The sequence below is a fragment of the Octopus sinensis genome, linkage group LG17, assembly GCF_006345805.1.
Source record: "Octopus sinensis linkage group LG17, ASM634580v1, whole genome shotgun sequence".
NCBI classification, from domain to species: domain Eukaryota; kingdom Metazoa; phylum Mollusca; class Cephalopoda; order Octopoda; family Octopodidae; genus Octopus; species Octopus sinensis.
In genome coordinates this window covers 40,857,065-40,874,732 of record NC_043013.1, presented here as the reverse complement: position 1 = coordinate 40,874,732, position 17,668 = coordinate 40,857,065, and the positions used below count along the sequence as shown (strand labels likewise).

At 37.9% G+C, this 17,668-nt stretch overlaps 1 protein-coding gene across 6 annotated transcripts in view; it reads left to right on the top strand.

Moving 5' to 3' along the window:
• LOC115220897 (unconventional myosin-XV) overlaps window positions 1-17,668 on the top strand; it is a 455,449-nt gene that overhangs the window by 224,031 nt on the left and 213,750 nt on the right. For all 6 annotated transcript variants that reach the window (XM_036510507.1, XM_036510509.1, XM_036510508.1 and 3 more), the window contains exon 19: window positions 4,316-4,491. In XM_036510507.1, the coding sequence (XP_036366400.1) occupies window positions 4,316-4,491 (176 nt within the window). The remainder of the gene's footprint in view (window positions 1-4,315; window positions 4,492-17,668) is intronic.

Here is a 17,668-nt window from a genome sequence, read left to right as displayed (position 1 = left end):
ATCACCACCACTGCCACCATAACCAGCACCATCAACAACACTGTCATCACCACCACCAGCCACTGCCACCACTATCACTGCCACTACTGCCACCACCATCATCACCACTACTATCACCACCACCATCATCATCACCACTACTGTCACCACCACCATCACAACTATCACAACTGCCGCCACCACCATCATCATCACCACTACCATTACCACCACTGCCACCACCACTATCATCATCCCTACCACCACCACCACCAACTCCCATTTCCATCACCACCATCATTATTGCCACTACCGTTGCCAAATGGTGTTAGTCCAGCAAAGAGAGAACAACACTTTACAGATGTAATCTGTTGTTTCAGTAAACACAATTTGGTTACTTTTGTGTTTATATTAAAGAACTTAAGTGACCAACGCAAACTTGGAGGGGAAGACTGAACATGGCCAGTTATTGGGTGACATCTGTAGGAATATTTAATATAGGCATAGGAGTGGCTGTGTGGTAAGTAGCTTGCTAACCAACCACATGGTTCCAGGTTCAGTCCCACTGGCCAACCAAAGCCTTGTGCGTGGATTTGGTAGACGGAAACTGAAAGAAGCCCGTCGTATATATATATATATATATATATATATGTATGTATGTGTGTATATGTTTGTGTGTCTGTGTTTGTTCCCCCAACATCGCTTGACAACTGATGCTGGTGTGTTTACGTCCCCGTAACTTAGCGGTTCAGCAAAAGAAACCAATAGAATAAGTACTAGGCTTACAAAGAATAAGTCCTGAGGTCGATTTGTTCGACTAAAGGCGATGCTCCAGCATGGCCACAGTCAAATGACTGAAACAAGTAAAAGAGTAGAGTATAGGCACAGGTGTGGCTGTGTAGTAAGAACCCTGCTTCCCAACCACATGGTTCCAGGTTCAATTCCCCCACTGTGTGGCACCTTGGGCAGTTAAGGTTGATTTAAATGCTAAAGGGTTAAAATGAATTTTCAGTTCATTCTACAGTCTTTGACAATACATATTCTTGCAAGCCCCCCAAAAAAGGAAAACTAAAACTCAGGGTGGAAGGGCTTTGAGCAAAGAGATGAGGGGTTGAAGATTGAAAGAAGTCAGGAACGGTTGTTATTGTAGAAGAACGTTTGTTATTGATCAATAGAAGCTGCAAGTCCAGGTAAATCCCTAAGTGACAAGGTGAGTAGAAGGGAAGTAGATGTAACTACATTTTCCACTGTGTCCTTCACTATTTTTAAGACCGAAAGATATGATCTGGGAAAAAACTTGGCTGCTATTTCTCTAATGCCAAGCAACTGTACAGAGATTATCTTATTAACTTGTAACTGATTTTCTTAATGAATGTATCATGCGTGTGTTGGCAGACAAACGATAATGAGATGTATCTACTCTTGCAAATAGACACAGTCTATGGTGACTTCCTTCTATTCACTGTGTCGGCCCATTCTCAATTCACTGCTAACCCATTTTAAATTCAGTGCTAGCCCTTTGTTTGCCTCAGTAAACCTGAATGACATGAAATATCACTGAACATACAATCGAAAAGTTCGTTCCATACGGCATCTGATTATATTTATTGTCCTCTTACACAGCTAAAACTACATTCATATAAATTTGAATTCCCTTGTCATATCGTATTTTAATGCATCTCATCTTAGTACAACCATCTTGGTGCAACCGTCTTGGTGCAACCGTCTTGGTGCAACCGTCTTGGTGCAACCGTCTTGATGCAGCCGTCTTGGCACAGCCATTTTGGTACCACCTATTTGGTATCACTGATTTGACACTGAACTATTTGACATCTCTTAATATTTCTCTCATTTTTATGTTACTGTCATTCCCACCCTCCTCCCCACCATCTCTTTCTTTCTTTCTCTCTCCCTCTCTGTCTGTCTTTCTCTCTTTCTCTCTCTCTCTCTCTCTCTGAGTATATTCTCTATATGCATGAGGAGAAGCAAGGTGGTTATGTCGATTTTGTCAAATTAACAAATTATAATGCCTGTCTTTCCCTCTCTTTCTCTCCCTCTCCCTCTCTTTCTATCTATGTGTGTGCATTTCTGTACATGCACACACGTGTATGCATCTCTGTTTGTCTCCAGTACCAACAAGCACTGTCTAAAACAGATTCAGTATTCAGTCAGCCATGCCATATTACCAGTGTCCAAACAGCCATGCCCAAATAACTCATTTCTTTATATCTCTCTATATATTCGAGAGCAGTGTATGCAGAGAGGTACTCAATGTACCCCTATCAAATGGGGAAGGAGTCTCATTTGATTGAACCATGAAAAGAACCTCTACATGGTCTCTCAGTTTGGTAGACATAGCAGCCAAATTTCCCACAATCACATCAAGTCTCACTCTAAATATCCCATTGCTGCTTCACACTTGAACTTTAACCTTTTCGTTATCATATTTCTGTTTGAATACACAACCTTTATTTCAATTAATTTTCAAAATGATGAACTTGGTAAAATAAATTTCTTATCTTAAAGCTGGTTTTTTGGAACACAAATTAACAAGGAATTTTGGTGCAAAGATTTAATTTAGACTACTTTAATGCTTTGTTTGCCATACTTCTTTTGAAATATACTGCCTCTATTGCAATTAAATTTTAAAATGATGAAGAAATTTGGTAAAATAAATTTGTCATTATTAAGCTTGTGACAGGAACATGTATCAACATGAAATTTTGGTTGGAGGCTTAAATTTTAATCACTTCAAAAGAGAAAGTTTTTATCAAAGAACTGGGGGCAATCTCAAGCATGTTGGCATCAATGGGGTTAAATTAGACATAGTCCTCTCCATAAAATCTTAGATATGTACTAGACTTTGGAGTCTTGGACTATTCCTTCTTGTCGCTTTAGATGAAATTGCTGATGTATGTCAAGAAGTGTATTTAATTATACTACTACACCTCTTATACTATAGGCACAGACATGGTTGTGGTAAGAAGCTTGCTTCCCAACCACACGGTTCTGGGGTTCAGTCCCACTGCATGGTTACGTGGTAAGATGTTTGTTTCCCAACCACATGCTTCTGAGTTCAGTCCCACTGCATGGCACCTTGGGCAAGTGTCTTCTACTATATAGCCTCAGGCTAACTATAAAGCCATGTGAGTAGATTTGATAGGCAGAATGGATTTTCTATAAAAATGTCAAGCAACAAGACAGTGGCTAGGGAAAGGAGAAATGCTGGCACACCAGACTAAAGGTCTTCACCCATGTAAGGTGTTATCTGTTTGGTGGGATAAGAAAGGTTTAATCCACTTTAAACTTTTAAACTCAAACTAAACGATAACATAGGAGATCTACTGTAAGCTGCTTGAGTAGCTTAAGTCAGCACTAGAAGAAAAACGACCATCTTTGGTTTCAAGACGAAAGGTGGTCTTCCATCAGGATAATGCTGAGCCACATACAGTGAGGATGACATTCCAAAGGCTGGAGCAGTTTCAATGAGAAACGATGCCCAACCCACCATATTCACCAGACATTGCCCCTTCTGATTATCATTTATTCTGCAGTTTTCCAAATCTTTTGGATAGAAAAAATATGAATTCTGTTGATGAGATCAGAACAGTACTGGAGGAGTATTTTTCTTAATGGACAAGTGAATTTAGGAAGAGGGGCCTTGCAAAGTCTACCAGATAGATAGAAGAGCATTGTAGAAAATGAAGGAGAGTTTATTTTAGATTTAAAAAGAACTTTATTTATCTTAATTTTATGAAATATAAAAGAAGTATAAAAAAAGACACATCATTTATGAGGTGACCCAATAGTAACTTTTGTTGTAAGCATTTTGTTGGTTCAGTTTTTTTGTTTTCCTCATTCATATAGAATTATTCCCATACATAGCATAGATTTCTTTTTCTTCATACCAATCCTTTGATCACGTCTAAATTTAGTTGCTAGTTATGTATACACAAATATGCACATACACACATGTATACACATACACACAGGTATACACATACACACGTACACAGAGCCACACCTTGTAGGTGTATAACTATACTATATACCTCTCGCTGTATATTTTACCTATTGATTTCATAACAAACTATTGTTTAACATGATATTCAAGGAATGTAAATAACACTGTGTTTGTAATCTGGAAACAATTTTCTAGGCGGCAGATAGTTAAATGTGATCTGTAGGAGGGGTGGGTGTTATAGGGGGCTATGCTTGCTCTGTCCCACTTTTTTTATGTTTTATTTTTGTTTTGTTATTTGTAAATTCATTTTGGATCCCTATCAAAGTAAAATATATGTTAATCATAAATGTTTTTTTTTTCTTTTATTAAAAGGTTTTCCTGAAAGAAGCATTTGAACAACATCTAGAAAAAGCCTCTCGTTCTGTACAGGATGAAGCTATTTTATCCATACAGCGAACTGTGAGGGCATTCATAGTTCGTAAGAAGTTTACGAGGACCATAAGATCTGCCACCAATATCCAGAGTGCTATCAGAGCCTGGAAAGTCAGGTAAGACTTTTATATCAGTCCCTGTTGATTCATTGGAGTCAAAATGGCTAATACTGGTTGTTATTTAACCCAAATCAGCTGTTGGAAGTCCCCTGTATTTTATTGGTTTTTTTTTTGTTTTTGTTTTTTTGTTGGATATGCTGTTTTTAAGATTACATTATCTGATGTATTTTTAAAAAGAAACAAAAATGTGGGGTGATTCTATTTGGCTATTATTTTTAGCAGGTTGAGTCTTTACATATACACTCCTACAAGACAAGAATCAATAATTTATCAAACTATCTGAGCTATGCCACATTTTCTCTTCCAGTTGTGTGAGTTTTTGACAAGGATTCCATTGTGCTCATAAACAAAATACTTAACTCTGACTTTTGCTTAGGGTCTAAGGGTATTGCTCATGACTTTTACTGGACTTCCTAGACATCAATGACATCAATATGGCTGATATCCAGCATGAACATTTCCAAGTCAACATTTGCAGGGTAGTAAAAAAAAAAAAAAAAAAGTAGGTTAGAGAATGGATTTCAAAAGGTTGAAGTTGGTAAAGTCGGGTGAAAATCTCTGTTACTAATCTTAGTTGTTAATTAATGTTGTGACACTGGATTTTCATACGGCATTGTAAGGAAATATCTGGAAGCCAACCAAACTATAAATACAGCTTTAAAATTCAGAGAAACCTTTCAGTTGATTTTTTTTTTGGTTTTTTCGGGGTTTTTTTTTTTTAATGTCCAGTAAAGTCTAAGTTTAGACCAGACACCAAACAATTAGCTCTGTTACGTCTTTCATTCACAATGACAATAACATTTCTTTTTGTGTTTATATATATTTTTGTAGTTTTTATTGCTTTTCAAAACTGCTCAATGGAGTGTAGATCATTATAGATATGAACAACAGAGCAGTTTTAAAGTATCCACGCCCTTTTCAGACACAATGGTAACTTAGGTGGAGCCATTACTTGGAAATTAAAAGAAATAAGTAATATTTTTGTGCTTATTTTGTAAAAAAGGTTTTATAGTTAAATCTCATTACTGATATCAGTCATTCAACAATTGTACCACTTGTTATGAGTTAGAAATCACCCTCACCAATTTACGTCACATTTTTTCTCGGCTGATACGAGTTGGATAGCTCTTTTCTCGCAGTCCTTGTTGTCTCACGCAAACACTGCACTCATCTGACACTCACCCTTGTCTCATTGCACTCCTTGTCTGGGACTCTCTACAACAGTTCTCATCATGTGACTGCCATACATTACAATACTTTTTATCATGTGATTCACGTCACAACAGGGAAAGCTAGCCGTATTTGTTGTTGTGTACATCTTACAGCATGGACTTGGTGATTTTTTTTTATCACACCCCAAGAAAAAGAGGGGTTTGATGTGGCAGAACTCAAGTATTATATCTACTCTATATCAATTCTTATTCACAATTATTGCCCTCAAAGTCAGCTTGTCTGTGCTTATTTCTTATTTCTTTATTGGCCACAAGGGGCTAAACATTGAGGGGACAAACAAGGACAGACAAAGGAATTAAGTCAATTACATTGACCCCAGTGCGTAACTGGTACTTAATTTATCAACCCTGAAAGGATGAAAGGCAAATTCAACCTTGGCAAAATTTGAACTCAGAACGTAACGACAGACGAAATACCACTAAGCATTTCTCCCGGTGTGCTAACGTTTCTGCCAGCTCGCAGCAAGCTTCTTACAACACAGCGACGCCTGCACCTATGTATATTGGTTCAAAAAAAACTATTAAAATTGAGAATTGTGGAAATATTATTTGCAGAGTTATTTTATAACAAAACAGGAAATAATTGGAAATAATTTCTAATTTCCTCTTTTGTTATATACGGGATGGTATCAAAAGGTTCCCCGACAAGTCATGTTATTAAAAAATAACTTATTCGTCTTCATTTTAACATCATCTCCTTTGAAAGAGTTACTTTGCACAGCAATAAACCAGTTCCAGCATTCCTGCAACTCTTGGAATCCAGCCTGGCAGTCATTTTCTGTAAGCAAGTCAAGGACCTTCTGTGATTTTCTCTTGATCTTGAAAACAGTGTTTAAATGGTGACCTTTGAGCTGCATTTTCATCTTGGAGAAGAGACAGAAGTCTGAAGGTGCTAAATCTGGCGAACAGTGTGTGTGTGTGGAAGTGATACCATGTTGTTTTTGGTGAGAAGCTTATAAGTGTGGAGAGCTCAGTAAAAGGACACATTGTCATTGTGAAGAATCCGATTCTTTGCACTCCACAAATCTGGTTGCTTTCACCAAATGCCCTCTCCCAAATGCTTCAGAACACTGTTTAGCTCTGGGGTATGAATTTTTGAGGCACAATAACACATTTTTGATACACAGTACATATATACGTAGGGCTTATTTCAGTTCCCATCTCACAAGGTTTTGGTAGTAGAAGACACTTACCCAAGGTGCCACACAGCAGGATTGAACCCAGACCATGTGGTTGGGAAGCAAGCTTCTTACCACACAGACATACCTGCACCTATAGTTTAAATGTAGTTTTAATTTCATAGTTTAATTTCTTTCTGTAAGTTTACATGCCCATCATCAGCTATGGCCATGAATGTTCAGTAACAACCAAAAGAGAATGATCACATACACAAGCACACAAGAAAATGATCACATATATAGGCACAGGAGTGGCTGTGTGGTAAGTAGCTTGCATACCAACCACATGGCTCCAAGTTCAGTCCCCTGCGTGGCACCTTGAGGAAGTGTCTTCTACTATAACCTCAGGCCGACCAAAGCCTTGTGAATGGATTTGTTAGATGGAAACTGAAAGAAGCCCACGTACATATATATATATATATATGTCTCTATGTATATGTATAGTTAGAATTTACAAAGAACAAAACAAAAAACAAAGACGGATGTGTAAACAACAAACAGATGTATTAGTCTAATGCTCGGGAAGTGAGAAGGTCTTTTACATTTCGAGCCTACGCTCTTCAACAGAAAAGAACACAGAAATAAGCAGAGAGAAAATAAAAAAGGGTTAGTGGCTAGCAATCAATCATGGTGATGTATATGTGTGTGTCTGTGTTTGTCTCCCTACCATCACTTGACAACCAATGTTAGTGTGTTTACATCCCCGTAACGTAGCAGTTCAGCAAAAGAGACCGATAGAATAAGTACTAGGCTTACAAAGAATAAGTCCTGGGGTCAATTTGTATGACTAAAGGTGGTGCTCCAGCATGGCCGCAGTCAAATGACTGAAACAAATAAAAGGGTAAGCAGCCAAAATGGGGGGGGGTCTTCTATAGGAACATTTCTTGATAGGCTGCATAGCTCAGAAATGAGGGATTCTCTCCAGATCGAGCCACTACTTCTCTGCATTGAGAGATTACATATCCTATACTAGGGACAGATGATTAGAATATTGATTTCAAATTTTGGCACAAGGCCAGCAATTTCGAGGTAGGGGGTAAGTCGATTACTTCAACAACATTGTTCAACTGGTACTTGTTTTATTGAACCCGAAAGGATGGAAGGCCAAGTTGCCCATGGCAGAATTTGAACTCATGACAAAAAGAGAGACAAAATGTCAAAAGCATTTTACCCAATGCACTAATGATTCTGCCAGCTTGCTGCCTTATTACATGTGATTAGAATATTACAGGAAAGAATTGCAAGACAAATTCTTCAAACTAAACCAACTGACAGGAGACATTGGAGTAGTTGGATAATATTTATTGTCTCAGTTGGTCATGCTTGGAAATCCAGAAGGAAAGGGTGATGATGCTTGCTTTTGATTGTACCCTATGGAGGGGGTGCAATGAAGACTCTACCTCTAATCACTACCAGGAATAATGAGTGGAGAAAATGAATGGATGGAAGTTTTCTTATGAGAACGATATCTGAAATCTGAATAATGATTTGTTGTAGTGTTTGGATGTTGTGGGTAGCTGGACACATCAGTCTTGAGGCTTTATTTTACATTGCGGTGGCAAGTAGTCATGAATTGTGCTCCTTGTATTTCAGTTTTAATATTTATCCTATGTTTTATATATTTAGTCTGTTGTTATTGTATTTGAGCATTCTGCAATTGTTTTGTTGATATATAAACCCCCTTTCTATGTGGACTCCTGATCCAACAAACCTAGAATTAAAAGCATTTGAACTGTAACAGTCTTTTCTTTACAGATACATTGTATTTAAAATAACATTATTCTATGTTTTGTGTCTTTCTTTTGTAATCTGTTGTTTCACATGTGATACACAGGACATATTTCTCTAGCATCCTTGCATCATATATGGTACACATCCCCAATATTTTTCAACGACCAGTCTTACTTGAGACTTACAAAAGGAAATCTTTATATTACTCAGAACATACAAAACAAGAGTTAGCTAAAAATCTGTAACAAGCACGGATGTTTAAGACAAACTTTGAATGGGCCAAGGGTTAAGACATTATGGTGTGATCTGAGAGAGGTTTGGTTTCTATTTTGAGTGACTAAGTAAATGCTGCCTACATTGACTCATTACCTGTTATGCAGGTAACCTATTTTGTATGTTGTCTCTGCAGTTTAGTTACAAGGCCAGCAACAATGTATTTAAAAGGCTTTTGTAATTTGACATTTGTGGTAGCAAGATTTAAGATCTCATTCAACTAATGAATACAAATTTATGATCCCACAATAGAACTAATGTATCACCTTATAATACTGAGTTCCCTTGATCAATTTCAGTATTATAACAGTGAATACTTGTTATAAATCTTATAAACTTCCTTATCATTTATTGTATACAATATATGCTATGTCTATATATTATTTATTTGATAACCGAACCATACAAGTGAATGCTTCTTGTGTATTTTGCAATCTTCATGTATGAATTATTGTCACAACTCACAATTTTATTTTCTTGCACTTTAATGATCTTGTAGTGAAATATTTCTGCATGGTTAATAAGCTCATTTTGCAACCATTTAATTGATTTGGGATTCAATCCCACTGCACAACATCTTTGGCAATTATCTTTTACCATAGCCCTGAACCAACCAATGCTTTGTGATTGAATTTGGTACATGGAAACTGTGTAGAAGCTTGTCATTATGTGTGTGTGTGCATAATATTTATTTATTTATTAATATTTAGCAGAAGTAACAGAGTGACTCAAGGTCTGAGAGTGTCATGACAAAACTTCCAGACCTTAAGTCATTCTGTTGCTTCCACTGAATATTAGTAAAAATATACATATACTCATATTTCGAGTTCTATTTTTCCTATTTGCATTAACATACCAATATATATATATATATATATATATATATATATATATATACACATACATATATATATATATATACACATACATATATATATATATATATACACATACATATATATATATATATATATATATATATATATATATACACATACATATATATATATATTATATATATATATATATATATATATATATATATATATATATATATATATATATATATATATGTGTAGTACATTCTCTGGAGTGGTTGGCATTAGGAAGGGCATCCAGCCATAGAAACCAAGCCAAAATAGACTATGGAACCTGGCATGATCCCTGGCCATGCCAGTTCCTGTCCAACTTATGCCAACATGGAAAATGGACCTTAAATGATAATGATGATGATGATGAATATTTTGTGTGTCTTTGTATTTGTCTCCTCCTGATTGCTTGATGACCAGTGTTTGTTTGTTTACATCCCTGTAACATAGCAGTCTAGCAAAAAAAAAAACGATAAAATAAGTACCAAACTTTAAAATAGGTACAAATGTGGATATGTTCACCTAAACCATACGTGGCAGTGCCCCAGCATGGTCACAGTCCAATAATTGAAACAGGTAAAAGATAAGAAGATAACTAAAATTGAAATCTCAGGTGTAAATTGTAATTTAAATATTTCCAAGGACATTAAAATGTATAAATTAACTATAATAATATTCTTTCTGTGCCCACCACAACCACTGCCATTGCCATCATCACTACCACCAACACTGCCACCACTTTTACTTCTGCCATCATCACTACCACCATTACCACTTTTACCACCACTACCACCATCACCACGATTACTAACACCACCACAACCACCACCACTATCACCACAACCACCACCACCATCACCACTATTACCAATACCACTACCAACACTATAACCATCACCACCACTACCATTAATACCACCAACAACAACAATGCTATAACCACCACCACCATCACCACTACCACCACCACTACCATTACCAACACCACTATTACCTTCACCACTGACATCAATACCACCACCACCATTACCAATACCACCACCAACACTATAACCATCACCACCACCACCATTACTACAACCACTATTACCCCTACTACCACCATCACCACCATTACTAACACCACCACTACCATCACTACCACCACTAACAGTGATGTAACTAGGTATGTATATATGTATGTACCATCATCACTATTATCAACACCACCACTACCATCAATACCACAACAACCACCACCATCACTAATACCACCACCAACACTATAACCATCACCACCACTATTACCAACACCACCACTACCATCAATACCACCAACAACAACAATGCTTTAACCACCACCACCATCACCACTACTACCTTCACCACTGACATTAATATCACCACCACCACCACCACCATTACTAGAACTACCACCAACACTATAACCACTACCACCACCATTACTACAACCACTACCATTACTAACACCACCACTACCATCACTACCACCACAACCACCACTAACAGTGATGTAACTAGGTATGTATGTATGTACCATCATCACTATTATCAACACCACCACTACCATCAATACCACAACAACCACCACCACCATCACCAATACCACCACCAACACTATAACCATCACCACCACTATTACCAACACCACCACTACCATCAATACCACCAACAACAACAATGCTTTAACCACCACCACCATCACCACTACTACCTTCACCACTGACATTAATATCACCACCACCACCACCACCATTACTAGAACTACCACCAACACTATAACCACCACCACCACCATTACTAGAACTACCACCAACACTATAACCACCACCACCACCATTACTACAACCACTACCATTACTAACACCACCACTACCATCACTACCACCACAACCACCACAACCACCACTAACAGTGATGTAACTAGGTATGTATGTATGTACCATCATCACTATTATCAACACCACCACTACCATCAATACCACAACAACCACCACCACCATCACCAATACCACCACCAACACTATAACCATCACCACCACTATTACCAACACCACCACTACCATCAATACCACCAACAACAACAATGCTTTAACCACCACCACCATCACCACTACTACCTTCACCACTGACATTAATATCACCACCACCACCACCACCATTACTAGAACTACCACCAACACTATAACCACCACCACCACCATTACTACAACCACTACCATTACTAACACCACCACTACCATCAATACCACCACAACCACCACTAACAGTGATGTAACTAGGTATGTATGTATGTACCATCATCACTATTATCAACACCACCACTACCATCAATACCACCAACAACAACAATGCTATAACCACCACCAACATCACCACTACCATTACCAACACCACTACTACCTTCACCACTGACATCAATACCACCACCACCATTACCAGAACTACCACCAACACTATAACCACCACCACCATTACTACAACCACTATTACCACTACTACCACCATCACTAACACCACCACTACCATCACTACCACCACAACCACCACTAACAGTGATGTAACTAGGTATGTATGTATGTACCATCATCACTATTATCAACACCACCACTACCATCAATACCACAACAACCACCACCACCATCACCAATACCACCACCAACACTATAACCATCACCACCACTATTATCAACACCACCACTACCATCAATACCACCAACAACAACAATGCTATAACCACCACCAACATCACCACTACCATTACCAACACCACTACTACCTTCACCACTGACATCAATACCACCACCACCATTACCAGAACTACCACACACTATAACCACCACCACCATTACTACAACCACTATTACCACTACTACCACCATCACTAACACCACCACTACCATCACTACCACCACAACCACCACTAACAGTGATGTAACTAGGTATGTATGTATGTACCATCATCACTATTATCAACACCACACCACTACCATCAATACCACAACAACCACCACCACCATCACCAATACCACCACCAACACTATAACCATCACCACCACTATTATCAACACCACCACTACCATCAATACCACCAACAACAACAATGCTATAACCACCACCAACATCACCACTACCATTACCAACACCACTACTACCTTCACCACTGACATCAATACCACCACCACCATTACCAGAACTACCACAACACTATAACCACCACCACCATTACTACAACCACTATTACCACTACTACCACCATCACTAACACCACCACTACCATCACTACCACCACAACCACCACTAACAGTGATGTAACTAGGTATGTATGTATGTACCATCATCACTATTATCAACACCACCACTACCATCAATACCACCACAACCACCACCACCACCACCATCACCAATACCACCACCAACACTATAACTATCACCACCACTATTACCAACACCACCACTACCATCAATACCACCACAACCACCACCACCATCACAATACCACCACCAACACTATAACCATCACCACCACTATTACCAACACCACCACTACCATCAATACCACCACAACCACCATCACCAATACCACCACCACCACTATAACCATCACCACCACAACCACCACCAATACCACTACCAACACTATAACCATCACCACCATTATTACCAACACCACCACTGCCATCAATACCACCAACAACAATGCTATAACCACCACTACCACCACCATTACCAACACCACTACTACCTTTACCACTGCCATTAATACCACCACTACCACCACCATTACCAGAACTACCACCAACACTATAACCACCACCACCACCATCACCTCTACTTTATTGATTTTTCGCCATGTTGTGACCAATACAAAATGAAATTAATAGCATGTCAGGTTTGTAAGGGCCGGAATTGAATCAGTGATGTAAGTAGGTATGTGTGTATGTATATACATATGTTTGTACATGTGTGTGTGTGTGTGGATGAGTGGATGGAGGTGGGGGGGCTGATGGTCACCTTTCTTAATCAAAATCAATAATGTCCACATATCAGATGGTAACAGCTGGTAAACTTGAATGGAAAATACATACAGGTAACGATGTAGTGGTTGCACAGAGGGAGAGAAATCAATGGAAACGGTAGTTAATAGTATGTTAATGCTGTTCAGCCTTGAAAGAGCACAGAAAACTACAGAGTGAGCTTCTCCAGGAAAGAGAATATAATTGCAATTCGCTGGAGGAAATACATAACACTGAGTATTGCGAGGACATTTAGCTGCCATCTCTTAGTATTTTTTTTTTTTTTTTTTTTTGAGGTCTCCTTCCTGTAAAACCAAGTAAGTTAGAAACCTCTTTCTTTCTCTCTCAATTTTCACATGACACCACCTTGGCAAACATTTGTGCATGTCAAAGTAATGGTGAAGCCTGCAGTGTGATTACTTGACGTGTTAGAAATAGCAGTCAAATGCCTCTCGAGTCAAATCCTATTGTCTATAACGAAGAAGAAAAAAATATAAAGAGGAAGAAGAGAATATCAAATGATGAAGCTTCAGATAAACTGAGACTAAAAAGATGGATGGGGCATGGCTAGAATGTCTTAGATGACAGCTCTGGTTAAAACAGGGCAGTTTAAGGACAAACAACGTTAGTACCTGTCATGCTAAAGAAGGACCGTTTATGAGGGGGATGCTGAAAAAGTCCTGGCCTTCAGTAAAAGAAAATACAGGAGAATCAGTTATGATTTTACTCAACATATTCCCCTCTTCGATTCACACACTTTTTGCAGCAGTCCTTCAGTTTTTCTAAGCACTATAAAAGAACTCAGAAGGTTGGGCTTCCGACCAGGCTTTTTGTGATATCTTAATGCCAAGAATTTTCCAGCACCCACTCGCGTGTGTGTGTGTGTGTATATATATATATATATATATATATATATATATTGGCCTGCTTTGAAGGCTAAAACAATGCAAAGCGCATTGTGACCAGTGATGTGTAGCAACATCTGATAGCCTGGTCGATCATGATGATATATATATATATATACATACACACACACACAAGGAGATGCTGAAAAGTTCCTGGTTTTGGGTAAAAGGAAATACAAAAGAATCTGTTAATTATGATCTTTATTCAATGTACTCCCCTCTCAGATTCACACACTTATTGCAGTCATCTTTTGGTTTTCTTAGCCCTCAGTCCTTTTGCCATGCCCTTAACTCCAGGAACTTCTCAGCACCCCTTCGTACACTGTTGTTTCACCTGAAATTATGAACTAAATCTCCCTCAAATCATCTTCCAATGAGTGTAGGTGTGGCTCTGTGGTTAAGATGTTTACTTCACAATTACATGGTTTCAGGTTCAATCCTTCATCTCATCATCTTGAGTAAATACCTTTTTATTTAACACTTGAATCAAGCAAAACCCTGTATGTGAAATTTAGTTAGGAGAAACTGAGCTGAAGCTTCTTGAGGAAGCCATTTCCATTTTTGGCTGGTAGACCCTATCCATTAGACGTCTTTGGCGGAATTCATTCTGTTGCAGGCATTTGAGAATGGTCTTTAGTATGAGAATAACTTTCTTCTTTCTTTCTACTCATCTCAGATTCCCAGGAAAGTCATGGACAACTGATATTCAAGCCCCAAACTTCTGGTCGGATCACTGATTTTGGCCTAGCTAGCTGCATGTCATTAGTTTTGCTTAATACGGAGTACCATACAACTGGGCAGTAGTTGCTGTCAGAACATCAATTTTAAGTGTTTGTGGTCCCTAGTTGATATAATCAGTGGTAAACAATTCTTTGGCAGCCTAATCTGAATATTAATTAGTTTCTGTTAACAAACTGTTCTGAAATTCCTAACATGGGCTCAAGTTCATAACCAGATTAATATGAAAGGGACAGATGATGCTAAAAGGTTAATTAAACACACACACACACACAAATATGTATGTATATGTGTGTGTGCATATATGTAAATATGTATGTGAATATGTGTATACATAAATATATACACATACATATACTGAAATATAATTATATAGGTATAATTATAACACAAGGGTATGTGTAGACACACACCAACATGCTTGAAATAGACACTAAAAGCTCTATAAACCACCTATAATTTTACTCCATTAGCACAGGATGAAAGCAGGCTGGTGAATCAATCAGATATCAAAAGAAAGATCACTCATAGATCAATAATAAATTTCTGGCTAAGGGACTACACGTATCTATATAATTATATTTCAGTATACATATTTTCCTAAATGGAGTTAACAAGCTAGCCACTTGATAGACTCATTAAATGGTTTTATCTTTCATTAATTTATTAATTAATTGATTATGTATAAATATACATTATATATATTGAGACCCCCTTCGGTCATGACTGACCATGGGATTGCACCTAGAAAGTTACCCTCCCAGGCACAAGTCTGGGCAAGGTTGTTTATGGAAGAACAGCAGTCGCCCATGCACACTGGCCTCCCCTCTCCACGCCAGCAGTGTTATCCAAGGGAAAGGCAAGGGCCGATACAGCTTGGCACCTGTGACATCGCAACTCATTTCTACAGCTGAGTGAACTGGAGCAATGTGAAATAAAGTGTCTTGCTCAAGAACACAACACGCAGCCGGGTCCAGGATTCAAACTCACAACCACACGATCGTAAGCTCGATGCTCTAACCACTGAGCCATGCGCCTTCACAATATATTATATATATATATATAATGTACATATATAGATATGTATATATAGTTAAAAATATACAAAAAATATACAAGTGATAAAGACAGTTGAAAGAACAACAAACAGTGTGTAATAGTTTGATGCTGAGGAAAAATGGAAGAAGTTTTTAACATTTCGAACGTATGCACTTCTACAGAAAGGGATGAGAAGAGAAAAGAGATGGAAGGAGAAAAAAAAATGGAGAGGAAAAATATTAGTCTTTATTAATGGAGCTCCATATATACATGTATAAGAATGTATATACATGTACTGACATGACATGGCTGTTGTGTTAAGAAGTTTGCTTCACTAACATGTGTTTTGGGGTTCAGTTCTGTTATGTGACACCCTTGGTAAGTGTCCTGGGCCAATCAATGCTTTGTGGGAAATTTTTTAAATGAAAATTATGTATGTACGAGCAAAACGCTCCCCTCATCCAATGGACGGTGCTGAATCATATCTACTGAATAAAAAGCAATCAGTGTTTTCTTTTCATTAAAAAACAATTAAGCATGCCTTTATTTCAATAAAATTTTTGGTTTTGTTAAACGAAGTTAAGGCAAAAAAAAAACTTCTTGAGAAACCAAATAGTCTTTCCTTCCTTCATGCCAAGTTTGAAGAAAATATCTCTTTTGCATCTTACATTTTTCGTCTCTTAAATATACTGCATTTTGTGGCATTATTTCAAGCCAACCGGCTAGTTTTGCGCAAACTGCACGTGCATTTTTCTCGGATACGCATAGTATCGATCGCAACAGCTGATGTAATTGCATGTACAAATACATGTTCCCACGGTTTTATCGATTGCATTCTCACCTGGAATCGATTTTTGTAATTTTTTAAAAACTTATACACACCCTGATACCATTGGTATCTACATATCAAATCTGAGCGCAATTGGATGGAGGATGCCCGGGATCCTAGAAGGCACACACACAGACAGAATGGATTTTATATAATAGATGTATGTATGTGTGTGTTTGTCTCCCCATAGTTTTATATCCACAGTTTGTTTATTTACATTCCTATAACTTAGTAGAGGTATGTGGTTTGGTGATTAAATAGTTGGAATCATGATCATAAATTTGTAGTTTTGATTTGTCGATTGGGTGACATATAGCATTCTTGAGTAAAATACTTCCTTTCATGTTGCTTTAGTGCACTCAGCC